This window comes from Salvia splendens, chromosome 12 (genome assembly GCF_004379255.2).
Source record: "Salvia splendens isolate huo1 chromosome 12, SspV2, whole genome shotgun sequence".
In the NCBI taxonomy this organism is placed as follows: domain Eukaryota; kingdom Viridiplantae; phylum Streptophyta; class Magnoliopsida; order Lamiales; family Lamiaceae; genus Salvia; species Salvia splendens.
In genome coordinates this window covers 9,814,838-9,827,127 of record NC_056043.1, presented here as the reverse complement: position 1 = coordinate 9,827,127, position 12,290 = coordinate 9,814,838, and the positions used below count along the sequence as shown (strand labels likewise).

Sequence of the window (12,290 nt, the reverse complement as noted above, 5' to 3'; positions counted from 1 at the left end):
TCATACAAACTATCAACACATTCATCACCCACTCAAAATCTCAAATGGATTTCACCCATATTATGGCGGAAGCGGAACGCGAAGAACAAGAATACTACGAAGCCGGAAGCTCAACAGCGAGGTCTCCCCTACGCCGAGGCGAGCATACGACGGTTGGCCAGAGGATCGAGACAAGACACACAATGCGCGATACTCGAATCCACAATCAACTACAAGAAGACCTAATCAACCACATGTGGGCGAAATTCGGCAACGAGTAGTGTCATTTTTAATTTTTAGGATTTTAATTATGTAATTTTTAATTTTTAGGATTTTAATTATGTAATTTTTAATTTTTAGGATTTTAATTATGCAATGTTTAATTTTATTTGTCATTTGTAATATTTATTGTGGGTTTTAAATGAATTTTAATATTATGGAAATGTTTTTGTGTAATTGAATTTTATATTAATTGTGCTCGTCCTTGCGGAAGAGCACAGTTGTGGGTGTTGTGCTCTTGCCAGAGAGCAGGCATGAATAGTACCGCCCGGGCCCACAACCGTGCCGCTGGCAAGAGCACGGTTGTGGATGCTCTAAATGGCTTCAATTCTATTGAATTAATGGTGTTCAGGTTCCATACTACATATGTGTGCAGCAGCCCTAGGCCTGCACTATTGAGTCAATGAATGAGCATATATTAATTCTTCCAAAATGGTTGGTACTTGTTTCTGCATCGAAATACACACCCAGAAATGAAGCGAGATTTCCTTTTTTACCCCTCTGCATTTCGTCCCCCAATAAGCGTGCGCGCGGGGTAATGAAAATTGATATTGCCGGGGGCATTTTGGGAATTGACAGTCCTTTGGATTTATTGAATAAGAAATACTATATCCCTCTCTTTTCATGCTCACTTCTTCAATTTGAGAAGTGATCTCTTTCCTATATTTTTCTTCTATAGTTGGAATCTCTATATATCCATTGTAGTAGCTTAGCCTGCTCTCCACCTTCTCCCTCATTCCTTCAACCGGAGGGCCAACCACAATGAGGCGTAACCAGTCAACTATGGCACAATTAATGGGGACCGAGGCAGGCAGTATAGTACTCCACAAATTATGACTTAGCCGAAAATATTAAATAACTAAATATTTGGAGTCTCAACTAGTATAGTAGCCTATTAATAAATGTAAATTTGTAATGACAAACGCATAGGTGAATAACAACGTTTCACAAACTGCTTTTACACAGTAGTAGCAGCAGCAGCAGCCGCAGCCGCAGTTTCTTATTGTACAACACCATAATTTCACACATCACATCAACAACAAAAATGCTACTAAAAGAAAACAATTTAGTTATAGGTGAAGCCACTCGATCTGGATGTGGAGCTCGCCACATTCCACCCCTCCAAGTCTGAGAACCATCTCCTGAACTACCTTCCCTTTATTCCACACGATGCAGCTCTCCTTCGACAAACAGTTTTCGTTGCTCGCCTCCATTCTGCCAAGCTGTGTGCCGTCTGGGAGATCCTGCAGCCCCATTTCCACGCATTCTACGAAACGCTTTATGTCTATTTTTGCACTCCCCATGCTGTCGTCTCGACTGAATTTATCGTGATCGAACACTGACTGCATCAAACATAATTTTTCGTCGTTGTTGTTATTGTTATCGTTATTGTTCGCATAAAAAATCAATTAGGTGGAGACTTACTATAGTGATGGGAGTATTTATGTCTTTGATTAATATTGTCAACTCTTCATTCCAAACTGGATTGCAATTGTCTTTCTCAACTCTAGTCTTCACCTTCTGCAATCAAAAAAATTCCTTTTCTATGTTACAATTCACTGAATAGTACAGAGATTTCAACCCGAGTTTGGTAACATATTCCAAATCAGCACCCAATATTTTTTGAAAAAAACATAGCATAACACAAGTATAGTAGATATGTAAGGAAAATGAAAAAAAAACCTGAGAGGCGCATTCAATGACAACGTAAGGATCGCTGGTTCTGGTGTCGCGCACAGCGAGGTTCATACCTCGCTCGACTCGAATCCGCAGAAGCCCCAAACCATCCATTTTTTTTTAATTCAACTTCCAATAATTGGATAGTTAAATAAAACAGAGGAAGGGTATATGTAATTGCTACTCACTTGTATTCAACAGTGACAGCAGCACAGTCAAGGCAACTTAGCCACACATTGGCACATGCTCTCCTACCAGAATATATATGTACATCATGTATATTATTGTGTTCAATTATATGCTTTGTACTAATTGCTAAATCTATGAAATTGACTTTCATAGACAAGTCTTGATTTATTTGTTTAATTCTATTAAAGTAATTCTATTTAATTGGTCTGCGTGTTGAACAAATCTCACTAGGCCTTGATAATTAGTACAACAAATTGGGCAAGTCTAATAAATAATTATATCATTTGTTGGGTTAGGCAATTTTCTGATATTGTATTTAGGATATTTTTAATAAATACTCCATCCGTCTCATTCAAGATGGTCATCTTTCCTTTTTTATTTGTCCCAAGCGAGATGACCACTTTTCAATTTTGGAAATAACCTCCTCTCGTATCTTTCCTCTCTCCTCATTAAAATATTCAACTAGGGGTGGTTCGGTACGGTATACCGTACTGTGAGTGTCATACCGTATACCGTACCGAAAGTTACGGTATGATAAAACACCATACCAATACCGTACCGAATTTTTCGGTATACCAGACTTCGGTATACCGGAAATTCGGTAAGGTAGTTTTTTATACCGTTACCATACCGTGTTTTCGGTATACCTTACTTTTGCGGTATACCGAACTGCGGTACGGCATACCGTTATACCTATTATGCCGGAAAAAAATATCTATTATACCCAAAATATTCATAAAAACAATTTAGTGTTCAACTACTTCAAAAAGTCCAAGACAATTAAACTTAACTGTTTAAGTTTGATTCTTTTTTATTTTTATAAGATAGAGAATTCTATTTTTAAAATTTAGTATAAATATAACATCAATATATATATAGGGAGATGATCAATGTATAAGTAATATTAAATGTATAACTACAGAACAAATCTCAGCCAATCATTATCTTAATCTAATGACTAAATTATGTATTCATTTTCTATTAATAAAAAGTACATGGGGTATTTTGGGAAATACATTGTTCCATATTTTGACATACACACCACATTCATGCATACTCTCTCTCTCTACGAAGGAGGTGGAGGAGCACAAATCAACCTCCTCTCAGGCGACGCCCTCCTCCACCAGCTGCCTCTCGCAGCTGCTTCCCCTGTCATCTCTGTGGCCCACTAGCTACGTCCCGTCTCTTCCTGCTCCCCTTCAACCTCATACCGCTTCGTCTTCATCTCCAACGTGATGTAGTAGGCGGAGAACCATATATTGTGAAGCGCGATGGTGGAGATAGCAGCGGCAACAGCATATTTCAGACGGCGGCTAAAGCGCCGAGTTCCGTCGAGAAGAACTTCCGGCGGCGGGTTTTGAGAGGGGAGTCCGAGAGAGATATGGAATGAGAATATTTTGAGAGTATTTTATTTTTGCTTCTTGTTTAATTTGGTATACACTACTTTAATATTGGGAGGTTTGACTAAATTGGTGTATGTTAAGGGATTATACGTGTACATGTTTTAAAAGGAGTATGACATTTCAAACAAATTTCAAACGGAGGTTTGAAATGTCATACTCCCTCCGATTTTTTTTACCTTTTTTCCCTATTCTCACATCCATGTCTCCTTCCAAGAACACCAATCCACTTCCTTCTGATATTTTTTTAAATTCAGAAATTCATCTTCATACTCCACATCATTCTTTCTCTCAATTGCATAACTTCTCTGAAATTTTCTTTCACTAAGCACAACATCATCACAAATCCAATTCACCCAAAATTTGGAATTCTCGGCGACCACCAGTCCTATACCCAAGTTTCGATCGCTACCACCACCGGCAACGCCACCACCACCAGCGATGAAACCATCGCCACCATGAAATAAACCGTCCTCACTCCTCTCCTCACCTTCTCCCACCACCAACCACCCTTCGCCATCATCTCTGCCGCAGCCAATCAACTCCGACACCGGAAAAAATCAATCACAAATAATTTCAAGTACTACAAAACAATCGAAATGTGGATCGATGAGGAAGCTGAACTCCACAGCAATACGAAGAAATCGACGGCGTCGCAATCGCCATCCCCGACGTCAACCGTGAATTCCGCGTTCACAACACACAAAGCTAGCCGTCGCGCTAGGGTTTAATCAATTCAGACAATTCAGATAGAAGAAGATATTATGCGAAAGATAATCGATTCATCAATCCAGCGTCTTCACGGAGGATTTTCATCAGAACAAAGTTGATTTCCTAAAATACCCTCAAGCAGTTTTTATTAACTAAAAATGTTTACTTATTTTTGTCATTGGAAGATAATGTGTGGCTGAGATTTGTTCTCTAGTTATACACTTAATATTAGTTATACTTTGATCATATTTCTCTCTCTCTCTCTCTATATATATATATATATCAATCGGTATACCGAAGTGTCGATATATATCGGCGATTCGGTAAGTCGGTATACCGAAGATTCGGTATACCACAGTATACCGCGGTATATGAAATCTAATACCGTTACCGTACCGAATCTTTGGGTACGGTATGATACCGTACCAAAAACTACGGTATACCGAAAAACGATATTTTCGGTATTTTTTTGGTACGGTAAGTCCGGTATTTCGGTATAATTCCCCACCCATGTATTCAACTACATTTTTCCTCTCTACTTTATTTCACCTAACAACACTTCCTAAAATCTCGTGTAACTCAAGAACGTGGTCATCTTGAGTGGGACGGGAGAGTACTTAGCACCAGGTTTGGCAGAATACATATCCAATTTACATCCGCACATTAAAAAGTGTTTTATTCTTTTGGATGGAATCCAAAGTCCAAACCCTGTAGTATCTGTTATTCACAAAAGTTAGCTTTTCAAATCAAACTATCATCAATGTCAAGACCACAAAACTACGCTAGGACAAAAGTTGCACAGAGTGACACACTATACACGCACTTAATTTTCCATGCGAGCACACAGTAACATTTAGTACAAACTTGACCACACTAATCATTAGGGTGCACATGTCAAGTGGTCTAGAATGTAGAAAATGTAGAAATCTTAATTTCTTGAATTCAAATTAATTTATAACTAATAATATTGAAACCGACTGAAAAAAAATGAAATAAAAGTGGTCTAGAGATACAAGGAACGTAAAAGGAATTAAGTGAAAATATGAAGAAAAAAAAACTCGACACCAGCTATGGAGTTGTATCATACTCTCTCTTTTTTGAAAAAAAAACTCGACATCGTGTTTGTTTCGCTTACCTCATCTTCACTATAACCTTCGACGGATGTAAATCAAAAACATCAAACATAGTCGACACATTGTACTCACCTAGAAAATTAACCTTATATACATTATCATTTATTCGCTCAAGAATATGGAAAGGGCTATTTGTACACGGCTGTAATTTTCTTTAACACTCTCGAGGAAGATTTCCCTTCCTCGGATGAGTCTAGACTAATTATTCATCTTGAAAATTCTTCTTTCGTTGCTTATCAGATTATAATTTATACTGATTATTCTATTGGATATTTCGACATCTCACCTGCTATGCAACTCATGAATCTAAGTCTAACTAACACCTAATTAGAAAAAATGTTTGTGTTAATTTATTCCCTTACTAAATTAATAAAGTTTTAAATCACGAAATTGATACCAAACAAGAAAATTGAACAATTCGATTTCGTAGTTTTGATCAAAGACAATCTTGATCTATACCACATTCTGATCGAAAACTTTTTTAATGTAGGAGTAATATTTCTACGATTTCAAATTTCAATAGGCGTGTCCTTGTATTGTACGGGCTTTGGATTTTTTAAGCCTTTGTTTTCTCATTTACGATAAAGAAAAATGCGTTTATTGATTTATTTTCTCCTACAAAGAAAAGAAAAAAAGAGCACATTTGATTATATGTCAAGGCCCATTACAATCGTATTGGACTATGATTGAAGCTGGAAAATAGATTAACCATGACAAAAGCAAAATGTTCGTCTAATTAAGGGCCCTATTTGTATCTCACGAGGACCAATATTGCCAGAAAAAACAATAGACAAAGTATATCATATCATATCATATACAGTACTAACTAAATTTATAGTCTGTCTTCAAATAAATCAACGCAGCAAAAGAGTACAATAAAACATAAAAAATGAATTATGAAACGCTGCCCAAAACTTACTAGTATATTTTAATGATACAAAAATCAAGACACAATGACTAACATTAGAAAATTTTAAAAATTAACAACAATTTAGAATGCAAAGGAAAACACTTCTAAATTATAAAAAAATTAACTTGATCTTTTGCTTTTTTAAGACACTTCGATTTGTGTCATCTAATTTTAGTTGAGACACCAACAATTAGGCCATTTTTAAAGCGTTGGTGGTATATTTAAAAACACAAATTAGTCTGTAATTGCAATTTACATTTTAGGGCATTCCAGGCCTGGGCCAGAAATTCTTTTTTACAATTTAATGAACTATGAACATATTGTAGTAAATCTTTACATTTTAAGGATTAAAAATACTTTTAATTTTATACTCCCTCCGTCCCAAGATAAGCGAGTCATATTCCTTTTAGGGATGTCCACTATAAGTGAATCATTTCCTTTTTAGCATAAAATTCTCTATTTTACTTTATTTTCTCCCTACTTTATTCTCTCTTCACTTCTCCATTTTTCTCTCTTTACTTTAACTATTTAAATATCAATTTCTTAAATTTTATGCCTAAAAAATGTTTTGATTATTGTGAGACTGAGGAGTACTAGCTAGTATAAATATATATAGGGAGGAGAAAGAGGGCAAATATTGATAATGGGTTATTGTAGACCGACACACATTTTATTTGTGATAGATATTTATTGATGAATTGAAATAGGGAAGACGACATATCATAATTTGTAGTCTCCATGTGCGGCTGCAGGGAATAGCATGTTACTCCTACTGCGCAAATAAATTTGAACCACATGCAAACTACATCTACAATTATAAATTGACAACAAACATTGTCCAATCATTGTATGCGATAGCACCCCTTTTCATAATTTCATTCGTTTTATAGGTTTAGCAAAATAAAAAAAAATATGCCTTGCAATAAATATTTGAATTCTCTGAATTTAAGCTTTAAAAGGTAAGGCGCTCAATTGAATTGAATTAAATTAAATTATTTGAGTTCAAAATGTGGATTTTTTTATGCTCAATTTTTTTTATTTAGACTTGAGTTAGAAATCGAACTTTGTTGTCTACCTATATAGGGCCATGAGAAAATATTTGGTAAATAAAAATAGAATGAATTTTACACCAAATTCTAAGATATAATCTTAACCTCTAATATGATTAGTGGTCAACATTTTGCCGCGTTTTAATTAACATGCCAATTATTAGTGAGATCAATCATTTAGACAATGAAAGTGAAAACGCGGTATTCCACTATTGATATGTTATAAATTATTTTCGTCATCTCAAGATAAATACTTAAATCAATCAATAATTAACTAGTCAACGTTAATTCCAACACGTGACTTTTGCAGATTATGGATTCGCCGTACGACAGTACACACATAAATTAATAAGTAATTCGATAATTTTGTTTTGGGGATCAATTTCCTGTTTATGATTCACATGCAATGATTAGATAAATCATGACTATCGTGATACTCTAAAAAAGTTCCAATTAATTAACAGTAAACACATAGTAAATGTCAACATTCTCGTTCGGCAACAAATCAATCATACACACAAGAATTGCATATGCAGGCAGATTCAGCACCACTACCTATTTTTTATGGGCCACTTGGTTGAGTTCACTGTTTATAAAAAAGGAGTATTATTTCGCAATATAAGACATTCAACACTTATATAAGCTATTCAAGAAAATAAATTACTCATCCTATTTGATCTCTTCCTGATATTTAAAATTTTATAAATATTAGTAGTACCATACTATTAAGATTAGTTTATTTCTAACATGTATCTTTCGAATTCATTTCTCATCACTTTTTCCCTCTAATTCAAAATTATCTCTATAGTACGCCGCCCAGTTATCCTAACACACTAACAAATTTTAAACTCTTAGTAGCTGTGAAAGTTCATCTGTCATTGAGAAGTCATGGTGACCTCTTACCAGGCTCATTAATTAAATTTATCAAAATTAAGTGGAATACTATTGAGTGGGAATGGGATATGATTCAACTTCTTCGTTTGTAAATAAGTTCCATAAGCCTACTTATATTTTATTTTAAATCACATTACTGATACACGTTCTCATACAACATTAGAAAGAGTATAAGGCCATCCGCATCGCGTCTCGATGTTGTCTCTATCTCGTCTCGGAGAGACGAGACCGCATCGAGACAGCGATGCGGGCTCCGTCTCGTCCCCATCCCGTCCCCTATCTCGCCGCGGAGAGGCGCCCCGCGAGACAGCTCGCCACGCACGTTGGCCACGTGGCGAGCTGTGGTTCGTCCGTGACGCCCACTCGCCGGCCCGCGAGTGGGCGTCGCTTATTTCCATTGAAAATGTATTTTTTTTTAGTTTTTTTAATTCAGAAAAAAATCGAAAAATAAAAAAAATCCTAAAATTATACTAGTCATTTATAACCGTTTTTTACAAATTTTTAATTTCTTTTTGTATTTTTTTAAGCCTCCAATCACTTCTATAAATATCAAATCATTCCTAAAAATTAATTCACAAAAAAAACTCTATATTCTCACTCAAACACTCTCAAATACTCTACATTCTTCATCTCAAAACATTGTTCTACCGCCCACGCCCAACTCCAGGAGGATCTAATGGAGCACATTTGGGCAAAATTTGGCAACCAGTAAACGCACATGATCGTCATTAGACAACTCTTTCTTCTGCTTCTTTGAGTTTTAAATTATGTATTTTTTATTTTTTTAGGATTTTATTAATGTGATTTTTTATTTTTTTAGAATTTTAAGTTGTAATTTTATTTTATTTAATGAAGTGTGTTTTTATTAATTGAATTTGTTGGAAATAAAAATAAAAAATGAAATTGAATGAATAGTTAAGGGATGAGATGGTTAGGAGACGGAAGGATGCATGTGTTGTCTCTTAGTTAAGAGATGGGGTGAAAAGTACAATCGGGCTCATGAATAGTGAAGTGATGAGACGGTTAAGAGACAGATAAAAGACAGGAATGCGGATGGTCTAAATTATACGCATGCTCGTATAGCATCATTGTAGGTGCTGATCGGCCAGAATAAAATATTTGCTTTTATTATACAGGAGTACAGTAATTAGTGGTATTAAAGAGAATTATTGTTTGAGATGGTTAAAATATAAATATAAATATAAATATAAATCTGAATACTAAAACTCTTATCAGATGATAAATCACGAGGTCGATATAGAGTGACAGCTCAATTACACTCGAATAGACAGCAAACGTGATTAACCCAGTATGCCATTGCCATCAACAAAGACCATAAAAGCAACTACTGTAAGGATATAGAATCAGTCAACATCAACAATTTAACATTGTTTGATAGTACATGAATTAGCCCGGATCTTCAACGCCCAGCAACCAAATGATTTAATAAAAAACAATAAACCGCGGAAGGCACAACCAATTTGAATAGGAAGAAAGTCAAGCTATATAAAAATGATCTACTATAATTAATGAAGAATCACCCATAATACAAGTTGATGAGTACAATTGTTGTAGCAAACAAAAACAATTTCAAACCAAGAATTGACTCAATCAAAATCAAGCATCTCTGTTTTTATTAGGGGTGCAGAACCACAAAGGTTCAATTATTCCAACCCCAAACACAAACAAAAAGAAAAACATTAACCAGAAAAATGCAGATAACCAAATCATTCAAAAGTGCACAGACCCCAAACAGCAGCTCCAAAGAGGTAAATATGACTTGTCTAATGAGAACATATCTTGGGATTGAGTGATTTGTTGAACCATGATTTCCAGCTGCCCGATCCCTTGCGAGCTATCTGAGGCAGCTTCTCGCTGTCAATGGCCTTCTCCGTTTCCGGCTTCTTGCACAGCACAAAATTCCGCACGCCCACTGATCCAATAGTCTCCCATGGACTCAGAGCTGCAGCACACCACATAGATCAGTAAACACTACAACTAACCAAAGTTATCAAACCTTTTCAACATAATTGAGCTCATGCTCCCTACAATTTAGACAAAAAAAACTTTTAATTGAGCAAAATCAAAAACTTGTGATGTAAAATATTCCAGATTAAACCCCCAATTAAGATACAATTAGACCAGAGTGTGCCTCAAAAGCAGCCAATTTTAACTAACTGCAAATCAACTAAGGCTAAACTTGATTATGCAGTAAAAACAAGTGGTAAATGTATTGATCAATCATGATGGATCATACCAAATCAGATGATTTAAGATAACTACTACTGCAAAACACATAAATCAAAAGATGAATACATTACCTTCAGTTCCAGTAATCGGGCAATAGAGTATGAAATTATTGAGATCGGATCCAAGAATAGGGAGCCTGCCCTCACGCGCATACGATTTCAGCGCGGTATCAATCACAGCCGCAACGAGCTCCTCCTCATTGACCACGAACCGGATCGGACCGGCGCTACCCAGAAACGTAACGCTGATCAGGAACCGGTTCACCTTCGCCGCCTGATTCTTCTTCTGCTTGTAAAGCAACATCGTGTTTTTTTCCTTCGATTTTCTTAGTGTATTTGAGAATTAACGAAAGGAGAAAGAAAACTAAAGAATTAAATAAAAGATGGAAAAAAATTAGGGTTCTTCGCAGAGACACGGAAGGGAAAAAATATTGAAATTGGGGGTTCACGGGTCAAGGCCTTGGCAGCGGTAGTACCAGCCTTCCATGCAGGAGCCGAAGCAGAAGGAGTTAGCGGTGGAAAGAGAAACCCCTCTTCTTTGAGGAGAAGAAGAAGAAGAAGGGATGACCATCAATTGTGCGTTCGAGATTTCCACCATTCACAAAGGGAAATTCTGAATCGTTTGGGAGTATGACGATAGAGAAGCACAACTGGAAAGGGGGATTGAGAGAGGAAAAGCCACAAATCAAAAGCGAAATTGAGAGGCAGTGGCGGAGGAAGATAGTTTGAGAGATGAATGAATCGATTCGAATTGAAAGGAGGGTTTGTGATTTTGGAAAAGTGAAGGGATGCGTAGATTTATATCTTCTGCGATGTGTACGAATCTCCGATTAGGCTTAGGTTAGGACTCTGTCTAATTATTTCTTTTTTTTTATTTAGAAATTTTATATGAAAACAATGATTTCGTGGAGAGAGCGTTTGCGATGATTTTTTATACTCAACATATAAAAAAAATAGTCTGATTTTACATTTTGAGTTTTTCTCCAAATTATACCAATTTTAAATATATAAAATTTTAAACAATTAATAATATAGACTATACAATCAACTAACACTACTTTTACTATTTTTTTTATCTCTCTTACTTGCATTAAAATATGTGTTATTTCCAAAGTCTATTTTTATAGATGAAGGGAGTAATATTTTCTTCACTATAATAGTACTAATTCAAAGTTTCTCTTCATAGTTGGTAAAACGCGAAAAAAATGGCATTAAATCGATATTCAATTCGAACGACATCACGTGGTTTTTGGAATTGAAAAGGATAGATGTTAATGTTGAGAATTGGACTTTTGAGGCCAAAATCACATATCTTTTCTAATTTATTAAATTATTAATGTACTGCCTAAAAAGTGTATATATTTAATGTACATTTATTGCTGAAAAAATGGTGGTAGTAGTATTATTTTATACTCCAAAAATAAAGCTGTTCTAACATTTATCATGTGTATCGCTGGGCTATAGCACATGGTTTGGCGAAAATGCAATGATAGGGATTAGGGACTACCAAAAAACTGGATTATTTGCAAAATAACTTGTGTTTTCTATGTCGTGAATAATCGAAGCTATTATGTTATTTATGATTTGTATAATTTGTATCTCTATAATTTCACTCTATCTCTCTCATTGTTGCAATGTATTATCTCATCATATCACTGCTGACGCCAATACGAGTACTGAAGCAACTCAAACCATAAATGTTGAGAGATTAAATTTCTATAAAATAAAGCTCGCATAAATTTCCCAAGTTTAAGAAAATTTTAAAATTTGAATTACAATAAGCATATCAGGCTTGATGATGATAATACTTGATTCGGTCA

General features: G+C 35.4%; 2 protein-coding genes across 2 annotated transcripts; both read right to left on the bottom strand.

Moving 5' to 3' along the window:
- Window positions 1-1,146: 1,146 nt before the first annotated feature.
- On the bottom strand, window positions 1,147-2,173 carry LOC121758019 (protein C2-DOMAIN ABA-RELATED 10-like). Its single transcript, XM_042153458.1, has 3 exons — window positions 1,942-2,173; window positions 1,684-1,779; window positions 1,147-1,601 (listed from the first exon to the last, which is right to left on the bottom strand). The coding sequence occupies exons 1-3, from the start codon at window positions 2,047-2,049 to the stop codon at window positions 1,329-1,331; spliced, it is 477 nt and encodes a 158-aa protein (XP_042009392.1). The 5' UTR covers window positions 2,050-2,173; the 3' UTR covers window positions 1,147-1,328.
- A 7,551-nt stretch (window positions 2,174-9,724) lies between these two features.
- LOC121759475 (uncharacterized protein At4g22758-like) lies at window positions 9,725-11,253 on the bottom strand. Its single transcript, XM_042155065.1, has 2 exons — window positions 10,543-11,253; window positions 9,725-10,184 (listed from the first exon to the last, which is right to left on the bottom strand). The coding sequence occupies exons 1-2, from the start codon at window positions 10,772-10,774 to the stop codon at window positions 10,006-10,008; spliced, it is 411 nt and encodes a 136-aa protein (XP_042010999.1). The 5' UTR covers window positions 10,775-11,253; the 3' UTR covers window positions 9,725-10,005.
- Window positions 11,254-12,290: the final 1,037 nt, after the last annotated feature.